The sequence below is a fragment of the Denticeps clupeoides genome, chromosome 1 (assembly GCF_900700375.1).
Source record: "Denticeps clupeoides chromosome 1, fDenClu1.1, whole genome shotgun sequence".
In the NCBI taxonomy this organism is placed as follows: Eukaryota; Metazoa; Chordata; class Actinopteri; order Clupeiformes; family Denticipitidae; genus Denticeps; species Denticeps clupeoides.
The window spans coordinates 33,081,030-33,098,332 of NC_041707.1; the positions used below are offsets into that span (position 1 = coordinate 33,081,030).

Sequence of the window (17,303 nt, forward strand, 5' to 3'; positions counted from 1 at the left end):
CCACAGCCATCACCACCGTAACAACTAAAGCTTCAGGGGTCTTCAAATGGACCAGTAGCATCATAATGGACACATAATGTACATCATGACACTGTAAATGTCCAGCACCTCCAAACATAGTGGTAGTAGCCTAGTGGGTAACACACTCGCCTATGAACCAGAAGACACTTAACCCTAAGTTGCTCCAGGGGGGGACTGTCCCTGTAAATACTGATTGTAAGTCACTTTGGATAAGGGCGTCTGGTAAATACTGTAAATGTAAATGCAAACATTGACAGATGCTCTATACTACATGTTGAACTTCTACACCTCTACAACTGTAGGACTTTTTCTCTTATTGGACAATCACCAACCCTGCACTGACACCAACTGCAGGCTCGCTCTACCCTGGAAGGTGGTCTCTGTACCACTCCTTCCCAAAGTTTCTTCCTTTCTTTTTTCTCTCTCCTAGAGTTTTTTTTTTGTCAACTGTAGGACCTGTCAAAGCCCATTGAGACACACCGTATGTGATTTTTGGGCTATATAAGAAATAAATGATGTTGTTGTTAAGTGTCATGTGTCACTTCCTGTAAAGCAGTAGCTGGCTGTGGCGCATTGGTTCCCTCTCATTATGCCGTAAAGTAGGTGTCTGCATGCTCATTGGAGCCCAAGCAGCCTCACAACCCCTTAACACCACAGACAGCACATCATGATCATAATTATTATTTTTTCAGTAAGATCATCTAATAAATACAGCTGCAGGGGACAAACCTGATGCACCCTTCAAACGTAAGTACAACTTAATCAAGTCACTACACTGCCAATTACATTAAATGTCATTTACATTACTCGTAACACGGTGTATTCTCTAATCAAGAGCAACATGACAAAGATGAATCTCCCACGTATTAATAATAAATGTCTGGTTTAGCATACCACTAAGCCTAATAAATAGACTAATCTATCATGTATAAATAATTACTGTATTCTATAAATTGTTACTATGATAACAAATGCATTAGCTAATCTACCATGCACAAATAATAATTGTGTGCTTTTATTGATTGTGCTTGGTGGGACATTAACAAAGTGGCCTAATTCATACTTGTGTGTTTTAACACACACAGTGAATGTGAATTCTCTGAGCGTTAAGATCAAAACCTGTAACATCAAGAAAGGTGCTGAGAGACCTGGAAGCTATAGACCACTAAATGGGCTCCATGGCATTTTGCGGAATAACCTGGAGAAGAAGTGGCAGGCAGACAGCCTTCATCAGCATTCGGGTTCATCCAAGCAGCGTCTAGTACATGTTCACAATGGACGCCTGGCTTGTGTGAAGGAAGAAGTTGACCAGCACCTTTATGACAACTTCAGTGACTCGAAAATGGTGGCGTAATAACACCAGCAAAACCAACAGAGGCATTCCCAGTCTGTTCCCTGTCACACAGGGGAGGTAACACAGCTACACAAGAGTGATGAGGTGGTGCTATGGTCAGACCTAGGAACACCAATGCCTTGGTGTACCATAATCTAGAGCAGGAGGTGTCCATGAGGCACCATGTTCCAGGCGTTAAATTAGAAATCTTCACAACTCCCAGCTCAGGCAACTAGTCCAAGATGAGGTGAGGAGGAGAGGTCCAGCAGGGTGGCTGGAATGACACGTCAAGGTGCCTGGATTAGGTGGGAACAGAAGGGGCAGAAGAAGATCTCATGGGTTGACTCGCGGAATACAGAAGTTCTTGATCCATGCTGTCCATCCCACACTGTCCAATGTGCACTGCCCAGACTTGAGTCAAATGTCGCACTGTAAAAAGAAAAAGAAAACCGATAATGAAAGACCCAAAACACACAATCACCTCGGGAACATCACTGAAGTTGTGCCCAATATTCACATCAGAAGATGCGTCATTCCAACTGCAAACTAAGCAAACTCACCACCTTGAACTTGAACCTCTCCCAAAAGGTCACAGCTCAACATGTGTTGCTGCATATGCCTACAGATGCTGTATGTTACCATAATATATGGGGCATATAAGTATATTGGAAGCATAGGACATCTATGTCTTCGGGCCATCATTTCTATAGAGTTGGGTTTGCTCTAAACTTTGATTTGTTGTGATTGGCAGCCGGTTTTACTTACGTTAATAAAAATTACTAAATCAATTTTGCACACACAAGTCACCAATCACAAGAATCTGCCCCATAGTAAACAAGCAGTGATGGAAAGTCAATTATTGAGCAGGAAAATGACATTGGAGATGGTTGTGACTCAGAGTTCACCATCCTCTCCCTCAGATGTAAAATTTATAGCTTGTGCAGGAGACACACTCCAATTAGGCCAGACCCTGTCCGATCAGGCCCAGAGCTGTGGGTAACACTGCACACACGGTTTCACTCTAATATTGTGCATTTATTTGGTTGTAAAATCATATTTGTTTGTAATTATTATATTGTACTGTATGGTCATGATATGTATTCAAAAGAGCAGCTGCAGGAGTGGAATGGCAATATCAACATGGCTGCACTGTGACCTTTATGTCGGGTGATGCTTCACACATGTTGACGTCCAAAGGGCAGAACTGCCATGTGAATCATGGTTTAAGAGAAATAAATGACAGACACCGATGCCTTGACATTTATAACACTTGATCTTTATTCATTTTATATTTTCTCCTTTTTGAATAATACAAAGACTCTTAAGAAATCAAACTGATTCTTTTTAATTTTATTCTGTTCATATTTACCCTTATGTGTCATGGTCTCTGACTTTACATTATGACAGAATTACAGAGTATAGAACATATTGTAAGACAGACTCCAGAATGTCGCGGAATTATACAAATAGAACACTACTGATATGTGCTATTCTACTGCAATAGAAGTCTATTCGATTCAGTGAATCATTATATAAACCTCAGCATGTTTTCATTTTCACAACATTTCGATAGCAGACATGCAGTATTGCAATTTTTCTTCATAGCTCATTAAAACAGACCAAATATTTGCACAAGTCATTACACTACACGGCATTAGCTCATTTCTTATTAAATTTGGGCAGAAAAGTATTAGTTTAGTGTTGCACTAACAGCATAGTTATCGCATTAATTATATAAATCCGTCCATTTGGAAGCTGAGAGTCCTGTAGTTGTCATTTGATAGTGTCTCTGGTCCTCTCCTGCACAGGATGGTGAGACCGATGCAGTAAATCACAGAGCCGCTCCTGCTGACTCAACTCAAATTCCCCAGCAGAAACCACACAGTCTGTCTCGGCGGCGTCCATCACATGACAAAGTCGCCAAAGCTCAACACGGGGCCAACCCTGCACAAAACCAACATGCTTCCATAACCAACTCTGCACAAAACCAACATGCTTCCATAACCAACCCTGCACAAAACCAACATGCTTCCATAACCAACTCTGCACAAAACCAACATGCTTCCATAATCAACCCTGCACAAAACCAACATGCTTCCATAACCAACCCTGCACAAAACCAACATGCTGCCATAACCAACCCTGCACAAAACCAACATGCTTCCATAATCAACCCTGCACAAAACCAACATGCTTCCATAACCAACCCTGCACAAAACCAACATGCTTCCATAACCAACTCTGCACAAAACCAACATGCTTCCATAATCAACCCTGCACAAAACCAACATGCTTCCATAACCAACCCTGCACAAAACCAACATGCTGCCATAACCAACCCTGCACAAAACCAACATGCTTCCATAACCAACCCTGCACAAAACCAACATGCTGCCATAACCAACTCTGCCAAACCAACATGCTTCCATAACCAACCCTGCACAAAACCAACATGCTTCCATAACCAACCCTGCACAAAACCAACATGCTTCCATAACCAACCCTGCACAAAACCAACATGCTGCCATAACCAACTCTGCACAAAACCAACATGCTTCCATAATCAACCCTGCACAAAACCAACATGCTTCCATAACCAACCCTGCACAAATCCAACATGCTTCCATAACCAACTCTGCACAAAACCATCATGCTTCCATAACCAACCCTGCACAAAACCAACATGCTTCCATAACCAACTCTGCACAAAACCAACATGCTTCCATAACCAACCCTGCACAAAACCAACATGCTTCCATAACCAACTCTGCACAAAACCAACATGCTTCCATAACCAACCCTGCACAAAACCAACATGCTTCCATAACCAACCCTGCACAAAACCAACATGCTTCCATAACCAACCCTGCACAAAACCAACATGCTGCCATAACCAACTCTGCCAAACCAACATGCTTCCATAACCAACCCTGCACAAAACCAACATGCTGCCATAACCAACCCTGCACAAAACCAACATGCTTCCATAACCAACCCTGCACAAAACCAACATGCTGCCATAACCAACCCTGCACAAAACCAACATGCTTCCATAACCAACTCTGCACAAACAAACATGCTGCCATAACCAACTCTGCACAAAACCAACATGCTTCCATAACCAACCCTGCACAAAACCAACATGCTTCCATAACCAACCCTGCACAAAACCAACATGCTTCCATAACCAACCCTGCACCAACATGCTGCCATAACCAACCCTCCACAAAAAAACATGCTGCCATAACCAACCCTGCACAAAACCAATATGCTGCCATATTCAACCCTGTCAAACCAACATGCTTCCATAACCAACCCTGCACAAAACCAACATGCTGCCATAACCAACCCTGCACAAAACCAACATGCTGCCATAACCAACCCTGCACAAAACCAACATGCTGCCATAACCAACCCTGCACAAAACCAACATGCTTCCATAACCAACCCTGCACCAACATGCTGCTATAACCAACCCTGCACAAACCAACATGCTGCCATAACCAACTCTGCACAAAACCAACATGCTTCCATAACCAACCCTGCACAAAACCAATATGCTGCCATAACCAACCCTGCACAAAACCAACATGCTGCCATAACCAACCCTACACAAAACCAACATGCTTCCATAACCTACCCTGCACAAAACCAACATGCTGCCATAACCAACCCTGCACAAAACCAACATGCTTCCATAACCAACCCTGCACAAAACCAACATGCTTCCATAACCTACCCTGCACAAAACCAACATGCTTCCATAACCAACCCTGCACAAAACCAACATGCTTCCATAACCAACTCTGCACAAAACCAACATGCTTCCATAACCAACCCTGCACAAACCAACAAGGTGGAAATAAAGCAAAATCCACCGAAAAAAGGTCACAATGGCAGGCTCGACACCTCTCTGTAAAAGGGTGTAATGTGACTTCATGTGACATCATGTCATCACAGCTGACACACACGCTTATAAATTTATACAGTGCTTGAATTTAACATAAGCATCGTCTGCCCGGCTTTCCGTTCGCAAATAATTTATGGAGTTCCACGGCGATTTATGTTTTATAAATACTGCAGTAAAGAGAAAAAAAAAGCCAACTCAAAATCATATTCAGTATCGGTGTGTCCAGTACCTGTATGTGAAACCGGCATGTATGAAATATTTTAATCATCAATGATAGATTTGGGAAAGTCGCTTTTTATGCACTTTCACATTCCAGCCAGGCTGTCCGTGTATCCCTGACCAACTGCACGTCAGAGACAGGGACGGTCAGGTTTCATTCAGGCCTATTCTCTGCCAATTTACCAAATTAAAACGGGGGCTAAAGCTACTTGTGCTGTAGTGCTCCCTGGTGGCCAACCTTTGTAATACATCTGCACCTACAGACTGAACAAGACTGGATGAAATATTATGCTTTGCATAAAAATAAAAAAAAAATAAAAAACAGCCTTACATACAGGTTCCTAATGATGTCAAATTAGTTTAAGTGCAGAGGGTTTATTATAGCAGCTAGGAGACAGATTAATGACTAATCAATAAGATGACTTCCGTCAGCAGGTACTTCTACGCGGAGGACTGCAGAGGTGTCTTCTCAGACTCAGCGTTACAGAATTGTGTTGCCTCAATACCCCTGGAGAAGCACGGCCAGTGTCGCCAGGAATGAATGAGTCAATGGGCAATGAAAGCCTGACATTACAATGCGCGCTGACTTAAAATGCTTTGAATCAGACAAATTGTGTGTGTGCGCGTGGCTCATGTACACTGGATTTAACAGGTGTGGAAGTGTGGAATGTTCATATGATCCATATTTCACGGCTGCAATCCGGGCCCTTCTGAATTCCAGCAAATTTACTGCCTGTCTTCCCAGTCGTCCATCAGTCCATCCATCTTCTTCATGTTTGGCAGGCTTGCAGGGGATTTATTAGCCTTGCGTCCTTCCCCTTCTCCCGCTCCCTTTCTGTCACTTCAAAAGCTTAGGGGCGAGTCCAGGGGAGGGTGTGCCATTGTTTAATTGGTCTTTTGAGATGGACAGAGGTGAAGTGAAAAGAAAAGAAGGGCAGGACAATGGGCTCTTGCAGCCTCCCTTGCATCTTTGGCAGCAGGGGCCTGAGGAAGAGGATGGCAGATCGCTCCTTCATCTGAGTGCCAGCTATAGGCCTAAAAGTTGTATTCAACTAAATCTGTTCTAAATGATCAATATTGATAAAATGCCCACACAGCCCTAGCTCATACAATCATATAACATTTTAAAATGTATTGGATGAAATTAAATATCTAAATGTTTTGAGTACAACCAGTTAAAATGACCACAACCACTGTACATACTCATCTAATAATATTCCAGTTCACATAGGCTCATGATTGCAGTAAATTTCCCACTTGTGAAACTAATAAAGGATCATCTTATATTGTGTACAAGAGATGCTTGTTTGACAAAGGGATGTTAACATTTGTTAATTATATTATAATAATTTACTTTAATGTATTGCTTTTAGACAATGTAGGAATTTGATTCAATCAGCAGATTCAATCAATTGCTAATAGATTTAGTGATATATATATATATATATATATATATATATATATATATATCAATTGCTAATAGATTTAGTGATATATATATATATATATATATATATATATATATATATATATATATATATATATATATATATATATATATATATATATATATATATATATATATATATATATCACTAAATCTATTAGCAATTGATTGAATCTGAAAATTCAAACTGATATTATTTGTCATTGTGAAAATGAAGAACATGTTTGGTTTTAATACCAATTTACACACACACACACACACACACACACACACACATATATATATATATATATATATATATACACACACACACACAATATGGTTAATTCTAAATCTGATCCAGCAAATTCCTACATTGTTTGTAATGTCTAAAAGCAATACATTAAAGTAAATCATTATAATATAATTAACAAATGTTAACATCCCTTTGTCAAATATATATATATAGCATACTACAACTAACCTTATATATAGAGTAGAAAAGAACATTTTATTATATGATATTATATTATTGCTTTATTTGTCTTAGGCTACTTGCATTCTGAGGTTTACCGTGCATACCAAGTGCACGGCCTCTTTCTTCACTTAAACAAGGCCTGTGGTCCTCCGGGCCAGGGTTTGGTGTCGGGGTTCTCCGGCATGCGGTGTGGGTTACCTACCAGACAAACCCTCTCCTCACATCTCCTGCCACACTGCCAAGAGGAGGCGGCTCGGTGGAACGGTAGGTACCCTTTTCCCTCCTCAATGAGGGGACGGGGCTCAATTAGCATTTCACAAGTCCCCCTTATTCCCTTTTCTATTGCGATCTTCCCCGTGGAGCCCATGCTTTTCGACGGGATTGTCCTGTTTTTGGCCCTTGTCGGCGTTGGCAGGGTGACAGTATTCGAGTGTGCAAACTTGTGCTATTGTCCCCGGGCCAGAAGGAGCCATGGAGACTCCACTAATATGACACAGGAAAATGTTTGCTGATGGCAATTCTATGGGCTTTGTCCAACTCTTTCTCCTTCATGACGACTCGATTTAAGTCTCTAAATGTTTGACTACAAATGCAGGAGTGCTATCCAGCTCCCCGCGCCTTTGTCCCGCTAGGTTTGAATGAGTAATTCAGGCTTTGTGTGGCTCGATTGAGGGGGCAAACAGAAAGACAAGATTCTTGAGCGCTCAAGCCCCCTTTCCATGGATATGCGCGCATCGCTTTCCACCCCCCACCCCACCCCTTTCCAAAATCCTGCTTCTTCTGACATCACTCTCAGGACGAGAGGAGGACTCGAGATCAGAACAGTATCCCGAACCGAACTCATTGTCCTGCAGCGCTGGAGCATGGCCCCCGCGGGGTTCTGTTGTCGTCGGACTCCTCGCTAAGGGAGCGTCTGCAAAGTGCGCGTGTAATGTAACGTAAAGTGACCCGCCCCGCCCCTCCCCGTACTTCCACATCGGGGTCCGCCGACGCGATGCTATCACGCGAGAAGTCACCCCACCTCATAGGAATGTAAAAAACTTTTATTTGCGAAATGTGGGAGAAAAGGTTTCAATTCGCTTCGTTTTTCAAGTGTGACACAACAGAAGTTGCTTTTACGCGCCTCTTCTCTTCACAGACGCCGCGCACTTTGTTAAATGTCCCTCCTTTGTGATAAAAAGTGACATAAAAGCAAATAATAGTGGCAATGACAATGCATTTCAAAATCATTCTCAAGTGCATGGGGGGGAGCGTGGTGCTGACCGGGCCGGGACCGCGGAGGTACTCGGCGCAAAAAGAAATATTGCGTCTGCTGGCCGCCTTTTTCCTTTCCAGCCGAATCTCCATGACAACAATTTGCGGCGGCAAAGAATCCGATAGCGGGGAGCTCGGCGGCTCATTGGGGCGCATTGTGAGGGAACGGAGGTCGCCGATTGGGCCGGAGGGAGCCCCGTAACTACACGGACTTTATATCCATTTAGCTTGTTCACGCGCTTAAACTACTTCTGAAAGACCGGGGCGGAGAGAAGCAGGGCTCCTCATCCGCTAGTGATGGTGAGTGTTTCATTTTTACATTTTTTTTTGAAAGAATATATGTAATATGCGTGTACAGGAACATATAAGTGTTTTTTTTTTTTTGCGCAGCCCCGCCGGTGTCGGCGCCCGGACCGCCCTGCAGCATGGCGAACGCCGACAGCGAGGTCAAGACGCTGCTGAACTTCGTCAACTTGGCCTCCAGCGACATCAAGGCGGCGCTCGACAAGTCCGCCCCGTGCAGGCGCTCCGTGGACCACAGGAAGTACCTGCAGAAGCAGCTGAAGCGCTTCTCGCAGCGCTACTCGTCCCGCGCGCCGCGCTGCCACGCGGGCGCGCCCCGGGCGCACGAGGACGCGCTCGGCGCGCGCCGCGGCCTGGCGCGCGCGGCCGACTGGGGCGGCGAGGTCGCGCGCGCGCGCCCGGACCAGGTGCCCATGCGCAAGCGCCAGCTGCCGGCGTCGTTCTGGGAGGAGCCCACGCCCGCCCGCGGCGGCCCGGCTCTCCAGCACGCGTGGAGGAAGGGCCCCGGCGCCGGGCCCGGAGCCCCGGGACTCGCGGAGTCGAAGCCGACCGAGCCGGTGCCGCTGAAGCTGGACTTCGCCGCGTGCGGCTGCTGCTCGTTCCAGTACCGCGGCCACCAGCTCTACCAGAACGCCGCCTTCCCGGGAGCCGGACTCAGGGGCAAGGGCTCGGGGGCCGAGGCGGACGGGGGCGGCAGGGGCCACGCGAGTCACGTCGTCCTCAAACCCATCCCGACCAAGCCGCCCGTCCCGGCGGCGATCTTCAGCGTCTTCGGCTTCATTTAGCGGCACGTTTCCTGGTTCGTTCGGGGGGAAAAAAGAATAAAGCGCGTGGAATACCGAGTTCAGTGGAAATAAAAGGTCGTGCCGGGCCGTGCCGACTCTTAATGTATTACATTTAACACGAACACTTTCCGGTTGTTTCTCTAATTGAATTCGAATTAAAAAGCCGGTTCGGTGCAGCGTGATAAAAGTAGTAGGACGTAAAGATGTAGACGTGGGACCGAACCGCCGTGGCTGCCACTTTACCACACGGAGTAAACGCCGGTGTAAGTAGTGCGTAACTGGCTATTACGCGAAATCTCCTGCTTCAGCATCGGCCTTATTAGTTTTTTTTTTTTTGTTTTTTTTTACTTGTACAGAAGGAAAAAATTTTACTAGAAATAGTTTTTTTTTTTTTTTTTTTAATTTTTTTTTTTACCTCGTTTCAGAAAGCACTTACACTTTGTCCCACTTCGGCTCATTTAGGATTTTTTTTTTTTTAAGTCGCGTCCTGGTTGGAAGACCAGGTTGGAATTTCCTTGAGTGTCGGATCTGAACCCCGTAAACCCCATTAGGGTGGAGGTGCCTTGCTGTTTCACTTGAGACGTTGAGATGAGAACTATGGGCTTAATGATATTTGGTGTAATAAATGTGGAAAAAAAAAACCCACACAGAACCAACTGAATATATCTTGTATTTCTGACACATTTGCCTGGTTGCAAAGTGTTACTTTACTCTCACGAGAAATGAATACAGACAGCTGTATATCTTAAATACATAGAAAATAATTTTATTAGCACAAAGGGCACATTTTTCCATACACGCACACACACCGTAAATCACAAAACAGTGCAGAATAAATAATCAACACACACACACACACACACAGTGGGGTAACTATTCAGATTTCACATGTAAACACAGGCACATTCATAATAACCATTTAATGACATTAATGAAATATTAACCACACAAGTGTTTTTTCTAAAACTTTTGACCACAAAAAAAAACAAGTCACCTGGATTTTGCTTTTGAGGTGTGCATATTCGGACCACTTGCTGGTCAGGTCCTTCATTAGGATCTTGTTTTGAATTCCAACAGTGAAATGGCCACGTCTAAAGGCACGACACCAGCACCGCACGGTAATAAATTAAGTGGAACAAGAACACCGAGGCAGTTACGGCTCCGTTTGGCTGCTGCAGAGGTACTGATGCAGTCGGTGTGGCAGGGGCAGGGTGTTGAGGGACCCCAGCCTCCGGACACCCACCTGTTGGCGTATCCTCTGCCTGCAGAGGTGCATCAGGGGTCGGGGAGACACTGAAAAGAAAGCCAGGGAATTTTTTTTAAATATTGACCTAGAGCTCATTTGCTATTAAAATGATCCCAGCACATTTTATTTGCTCGGTGATCCACGTGTCGACGTGCATGACATGTGGCCACAAGTACGGGCACGAGCATGCAAATGTGCAGCGGCCAGGCTTTGGTGTACGTACGTGCTTTTTCCTTGACCGCGGCCCACTCCTGCCTGGAGCCGAGCAGCTCAGTGAGCCGAGAGCACAGAGGAACGCCGCCGACGTAGTCGAGAAGCAGGCTGATGAGCGGCCCCGCCCGGTCTCGCGCTGGAGCAGCCGAGATCCACTCGCAGAACTGAATGAATGCAGCGTGAAACCAGGAGTCACACATGTACAAGCAAGGAAACTAGGCAGGCATTACACAAATATGGCACTAAACTATACAAGCGCAGTGTTTCATGAAGCTAATAAAAAGTAATTACTGAATAAGAACTTTAATAAAAAGTAGTTACTGAATAAGAACTGAAAAAGTACTTTAATAAGTAGTTACTGAATAAGAACTGAATAAGTAATAAAAAGTAGTTACTGAATAAGAACTGAAAAAGTACTTTAATAAGTAGTTACTGAATAAGAACTGAATAAGTACTTTAATAAAAAGTAGGTACTGAATAAGTACTTTAATAAAAAGTAGGTACTGAATAAGAACTGAATAAGTACTTTAATAAAAAGTAGGTACTGAATAAGAACTGAATAAGTACTTTAATAAAAAGTAGGTACTGAATAAGAAATGATCTATGATGCGGAAAAAACTATTTATAGATTCTCCGATCTGATAAGTCGTTGAGATGCCCGCTGCCTTTGGGAACAAGGGTCCTCGTGGCCCACGGCGGAAACCTGTACCCACCTGTAGCCGCAGGGCGCTGGACTCTGTGCAGCTCGTCTGCAGGGGCCTGGCCGGGACGGGCGTGGTCGCTTCCTGTCGACTGCGCGCGTCTGCGAGGCGAGGCCTGCTGCCGCAGCCGCACGCGAAGCACGCCTGCGCGTCGCAGCCCGCTTCCAGCAGGTACCTGAGGAGGTGTAGGTGCTGTGTGCAGAACATGACGACACCGGGGAAGCCGCTGGGACGGGCCGGGACGCCCGCGTTAACGCTGGCCCCGCCTTCCACTAGCATGGCCGCCATCCTAACGCTTCCCTGGCGTACGGCCACGAGGAGGGGACTAAAGGGATCCAGGTTTGGGTCGGCGCCGGCCCTGAGCAATGCTGCAGCCATGTCGGCGTTGCCATTGGTGACGGACGAGTACAAGGCTGTGGCGCGGCAGTCGTGGTAAAGGGAGGAGCGGCCGTGTGAGAGTCTGGCGTTGACGTCCACCCCCGCCTCGATTAGGTGGCCGACCACCTCGTCCCGGTTGTGTTCCGCCGCCAAGTGGAGGGGCGTGATGCCACTTTGTTGGACTCTCGCTCGGCTGGTGACCGGCAGCAATAGGGTGACCACTCTGTGAAACACAAGGGCAGTTTAGAATTAATGACATAAATATGCAGGTGAAAGCTGGGCTTCTGGGCTTGCTAACGCTGGAAGTAAAACGCTGTGTGGCCAAGAGGAACGGTAGAAATACTGGAAGACCTTTACAGTATGTATATGACATAAAAATGGGGGTTTTGCGCCTTGCTCGTTACGGATTGGACTTTACATTTACATTTACAGCATTTACCAGACGCCCTTATCCAGAGCGACTTACAATCAGTAGTGACAGGGACAGTCTCCCTGGAGCAACTTAGGGACACAATGGTAGTAAGCGGGATTTGAACCTGGGTCTTCTGGTTCACAGGTGAGTGTGTCACCCACTAGGCTACTAGCACCCTACTTTCACGGTTGTGCCACGGTTGCTCGTCACATGTCACACAGAGGGGCATTTTTTTCCGTCTTCACCTGCCCGCCTTCGTCGGCCACGCGGAAGGAGCCGAGCAGCTGCTCACAAGCACAACGGTCTCTACCGCAGCTGTCGGTTCGCCTCTTACTCGGACCGAAGGACACACCCAGCCTCCGCGTAGTCATGCCACATACGCGGCACTTTTTAATAAGACTGGATGTCTCTCCCTGCAAGCTTTCTACTTCTTATGTTTTTAACATCTTAATAATCCTCATTCTACACCATAAGACTAAATGTAAATGAATTAAAAGAGACTTGTGAAAATGATGTTGTTAAAGTTGTGAACGTGTTTTATAGCTTAAAACAACATGGATGCCGCGATATATTTACTCTTTATGTCCGTGCTGAGCGGCGATATGCAGTGGCAGCAGCCCTGTGCTGGTGGGTTTGTTGGCATCAGCGCCGCGGCTCAGCAGGAGCTCCACCGTCTCCTTGTGGCCGTTCCTGCTGGCTTCGCTGAGAGCGGTGGCCCCCTCACATGAGTGCAGATTCACATCAGCTCCTGGAAGAGGGAAATGTCGATTTTTTTTTTTTATTTAGTGTCCAACAGTGTTGCTTTGTTGTGCTTTTAGGGTGCAAAAACCAAAACCACTACAACAACAAGTAGTCTAAGTGGAGAAGAGTAAATGGGACCAAGAAGAGGCATCATGGGAGACCTGGTGAGAAAATGGCACCAAAAAGCGAGGCTCATCATTGCCATTCTACTGTCTCACCGCTGGTGATGAGGAAAGTCAGGGCCCTGAGTCTCCCTTGCTGTGCCGCCAGCATGGTGGGCGTGATGCCCCGGGAGTTGGGCAGGTTGAGGAGAGCCCCCGACTTCAGCAGCATCTCGCACAGCTCCGCCTTGTTTCGCCACACGGCCTCGTGCAGAGCCGTCCAGCCCCGGTCACAGCGCTGGTTCACCGAGGCGCCATAGGACAGGAGGAGCCTGACCATTTCCGCGCTCTCGTTCTCGCATGCTGGAAAACATCAGCAACGCTTTCAACTTCTGCCAGTTATCCAGAGTGACCTGCAAAAATCACTGAAACCCCTGATGCTACATGTTACTATTATCTTCATCATATTGAGCTTTATTGTCATTTCAGCTATATACGTACATGTGAAACGGAATACGTTTCTCCGGAACATTTGAACATTTGAAGTTACATACTGACATAAAGTGCACGTGTGTGACACAGACAAACTGGGACACAGGCAGTGCAAGAGTAACATTTAACTAAGACATGTAGAGAACCATGAGACAGACAGCGCTAAACATGCAAAACGATTAATAAATGTGCAAAGTAAAATAGTGCAAATACTGCTGTTCAAAATGGAACGTGCATTAATAAATGATATTGCGGATAGATAGTCCTACAATATAACAGAGGTAGTGCATGTGTGTGTGTGTGTGTGTGTGTGTGTGTGTGTGTGAGAGAGAGAGAGTCCCTGAGAGTTCAGTTGTTCATATATATATATAAATATTTCATATTGCTGCTACTTGTCCATCTTGTTTGTCTCAACCTGCATTGGATTATGGGTCGTTACACAATGTTGTGTTGTAGTGCAATTTAAAATAACACAACATCAACTGCACACTGTCACAATTCCGGCTCTCTGTGCACTTGCATTCGTTTGAATACCATTTTTTTTATGTAACTAATAGTTATTAATATGTCAGAACCCTACTTATTTAATCTAAGTAGGCAAGCATCAGACAACAGACCGAAGCCAGAAAATCCTCATTCCAGTCATGCCTCAGTCAGACTGACGGCTCACCAGTTCTAGTGGGCTGGACGATGTGTGTTTTTTTATTCACGGCGCAGTGCCGGGGCCTACCCTTGTAGAGAGGGGTCGCTTTGCTTCGGTTGCTGATGTCCGGGTCAGCCCCGGCGTCCAGGAGGCTCTTCGCGCAGGACGCGTGCTCTCCCTCCACAGCCAGCAGCAGGGCGGTCTGCTCCAGAAGAGTGCGCTTGTCTACCGGGGAGGCGCCGTGGGCTGGAACGCACGTTGCAACCCTTTTATAACAGGCGCGACGAGGCCTTTCTAATCGGCACGTTGACCCGTCAACGGGATGGTAGTGGCCTAGTGGGTAACACACTTGCCTATGAACCAGAAGACTACAGAGTCACAGGTTCAAATCCCTGAGCAAGACACTTAACCCTGAGTGTCTCCAGGGGGGGGACTGTCCCTGGAACTACTGATTGTAAGTCGCTCTGGATAAGGGCGTAAATGTAAATGCCAACCCTCCCCCCGGGCACAGAGTGGGTTGAACCCCGTTTCTGTTGCAGTTCTTTACCTCTCAGCAGGGCCTCCACGCAGTCCGCCTGGCCGGACCGCGCCGCCTCGTGCAGGGGGGTCCAGCCCTCGCCGTTCTCCTTGGTCAGGCTGTGAGGTGCGGACGCGATGAGCTCTCGCACCGTCTGCGAGTCTCCTCTCCGGATGGCCGACACCACGGCCTCGCCATCCCTGACGGGCCCAGGCACACAGCGTACAGGGCAGAGTTAGGTTTCCGTTTTGAAGGCACCTTGTCGTGTGATTTGTGGAAAATCGTGTCATTTTGAGACCTTAAACACTGTTATTATTATTACAGGGATCCAACGCAAAAATAACAGCACGATTGTACGATTGCAGAGTGATCAGTTCTTCATGCCTGGTTTACAGGGATCTTACAATGAAGATTCCTTCATCAGTCAGGAAGAACTGTGGATGCCGTGATAGTGGGTTTTGCTGAATGCACCGGTCACGCGTGTCGTCGGCAGACGGAACAATGCTGCGCTATGCCTGGCCTTTCAGCGCGGGACGCGACACGCGTGACACACACACACACACACACACACACACACGACCCCCGACCCATCCCCCCCCCGACTTCAACCAAGAACCGGCAGCATCGGCACAGATGGACGCGGCTTCGACGAAGGCAACAGACTCACTCGGCGTCTCCGTCGCGGTCCCCGGGCCGCCTGGCCAGCGCCGAGCGGCGGAACAGCGACAGGTACTCGGCGTAGCTGAAGCGCGTCATGCTGGCGGGCGAGGCGCGCGCGCGTCTGGCGGCGGCGGCCGCGCGCCTCAGCTGTTCCGCTCCGGGTTTAATTTTAGGGCGGCGGTGACGCGCGCGCGCGCGCGCGCCATATATGACGAGGATAAGCGAAGGGGAATCTCTGCGCGCGCGGGCGGCCTGTCTTTCATTTACGCCATTTATCAGACACAATCAGTAGTTACGGGGACAGTCCCCCCCCCCCCCCCCCGGAGACACTCAGGGTTAAGTGTCTTGCTCAGGGATTTGAACCTGGGTCTTCTGGTTCATAGGCGAGTGTGTTACCCACTAGGCCTTCCAAAGAAAGCTCATCTCCGAGAAAGAAAGTGTTAATCTCCGAGATGAACATTTACTTTCTTCTGTATTCGCTTATAACAAAATCTTTTTTTTTCCTGGAGAATGTTTTGGTCCAGACTTTGGTCCAGTGAGTAAAATGATAATAATTTTTGGATGACGTTATATAAAAACAACCATCATGCCGGATACCAAAAACAGAATAAGAAAACACACACACACACACACACACATACTCTGGAGTTTATCATGAACAGAACTCCTGACTGATCGGATCTGTGTTTGGAACTGGACATTTGGAACCTCGTTATCAAATCCTATGCAAATGAGAGTGAGCTGCAATGGCCGGTAATATGAGCCACAAAGTCACAGGTTCAAACCCCACCTACTACCACTGTGTCCCTGAGCAAGACACTGCACCCCGAGTGTCCCCAGGGGGACTGTCCCTGTCACTACTGATTTTAAGTCACTCAGGGCGTCTGATAAATGCTGTAAATGCAAAGACAAGGAAGCATTGCCATACTAACCTCACGCTGGAGCAGGTCTGTGGAGACCTGTGATGGGTTGCAGGGAAGTTACAGATAGTTGGACAGTCCTCAGATGCGTGGGCATTGCTTGGGCCCTGATGTCGTGCCATGCTGCTACTCCAGTGAATCCGTGGTTCTCTGTAGGCTTTGCACCATCCAACAGGACCTGTGTTTTAGTCCCAGTGACTTCGGTTTGGTGCCTTCAGTCCAGACGACAGCCAGATGTCAACCTTGTTTAACATGACATGGCTCCTCGGGCTGTCACCAGATCGCATCTCATAACCATAGTCCAGATAACGTTCTACTAATATTAATGGGAGTGACCTTAAAATAATGGAATCTCGAACGCGAAAAGAGAGAAAAACAAAGGAACGCTTACATTAAAACTGTACATTTTGATGCACGATCAAGTCCATCACGTGAAAAAAAAATCTGAAAGAGGACAGCGTTTCCCACAGCGGCAGTCACTCGCTGATGCTCGAATGGTGGCAGATGTTTGAAAGAGGAGTGAGCTGCCGTGCCTGCCTGAAACAGCCAG

At 46.7% G+C, this 17,303-nt stretch overlaps 2 protein-coding genes across 5 annotated transcripts; one reads left to right on the plus strand and one right to left on the minus strand.

Annotated features, from left to right (window-relative positions):
- Window positions 1-8,801: 8,801 nt before the first annotated feature.
- LOC114799443 (protein FAM181A-like) lies at window positions 8,802-10,832 on the plus strand. Its single transcript, XM_028996111.1, has 2 exons — window positions 8,802-8,941; window positions 9,032-10,832. The coding sequence occupies exon 2, from the start codon at window positions 9,067-9,069 to the stop codon at window positions 9,727-9,729; it is 663 nt and encodes a 220-aa protein (XP_028851944.1). The 5' UTR covers window positions 8,802-8,941; window positions 9,032-9,066; the 3' UTR covers window positions 9,730-10,832.
- On the minus strand, window positions 10,515-17,062 carry asb2b (ankyrin repeat and SOCS box containing 2b). 4 transcript variants are annotated; one of them, XM_028996076.1, is made up of 8 exons: window positions 16,766-17,062; window positions 15,204-15,373; window positions 14,744-14,902; window positions 13,639-13,884; window positions 13,256-13,427; window positions 11,902-12,490; window positions 11,199-11,352; window positions 10,515-11,022 (listed from the first exon to the last, which is right to left on the minus strand). In XM_028996076.1, the coding sequence occupies exons 1-8, from the start codon at window positions 16,873-16,875 to the stop codon at window positions 10,883-10,885; spliced, it is 1,740 nt and encodes a 579-aa protein (XP_028851909.1). In that variant the 5' UTR covers window positions 16,876-17,062; the 3' UTR covers window positions 10,515-10,882. The 4 variants fall into 4 exon arrangements, with proteins under 4 accessions (XP_028851909.1, XP_028851891.1, XP_028851919.1 ...); XM_028996058.1 differs by having other exon boundaries at window positions 14,684-14,902; XM_028996086.1 differs by lacking the exon at window positions 16,766-17,062 and adding an exon at window positions 15,841-15,984.
- Window positions 17,063-17,303: the final 241 nt, after the last annotated feature.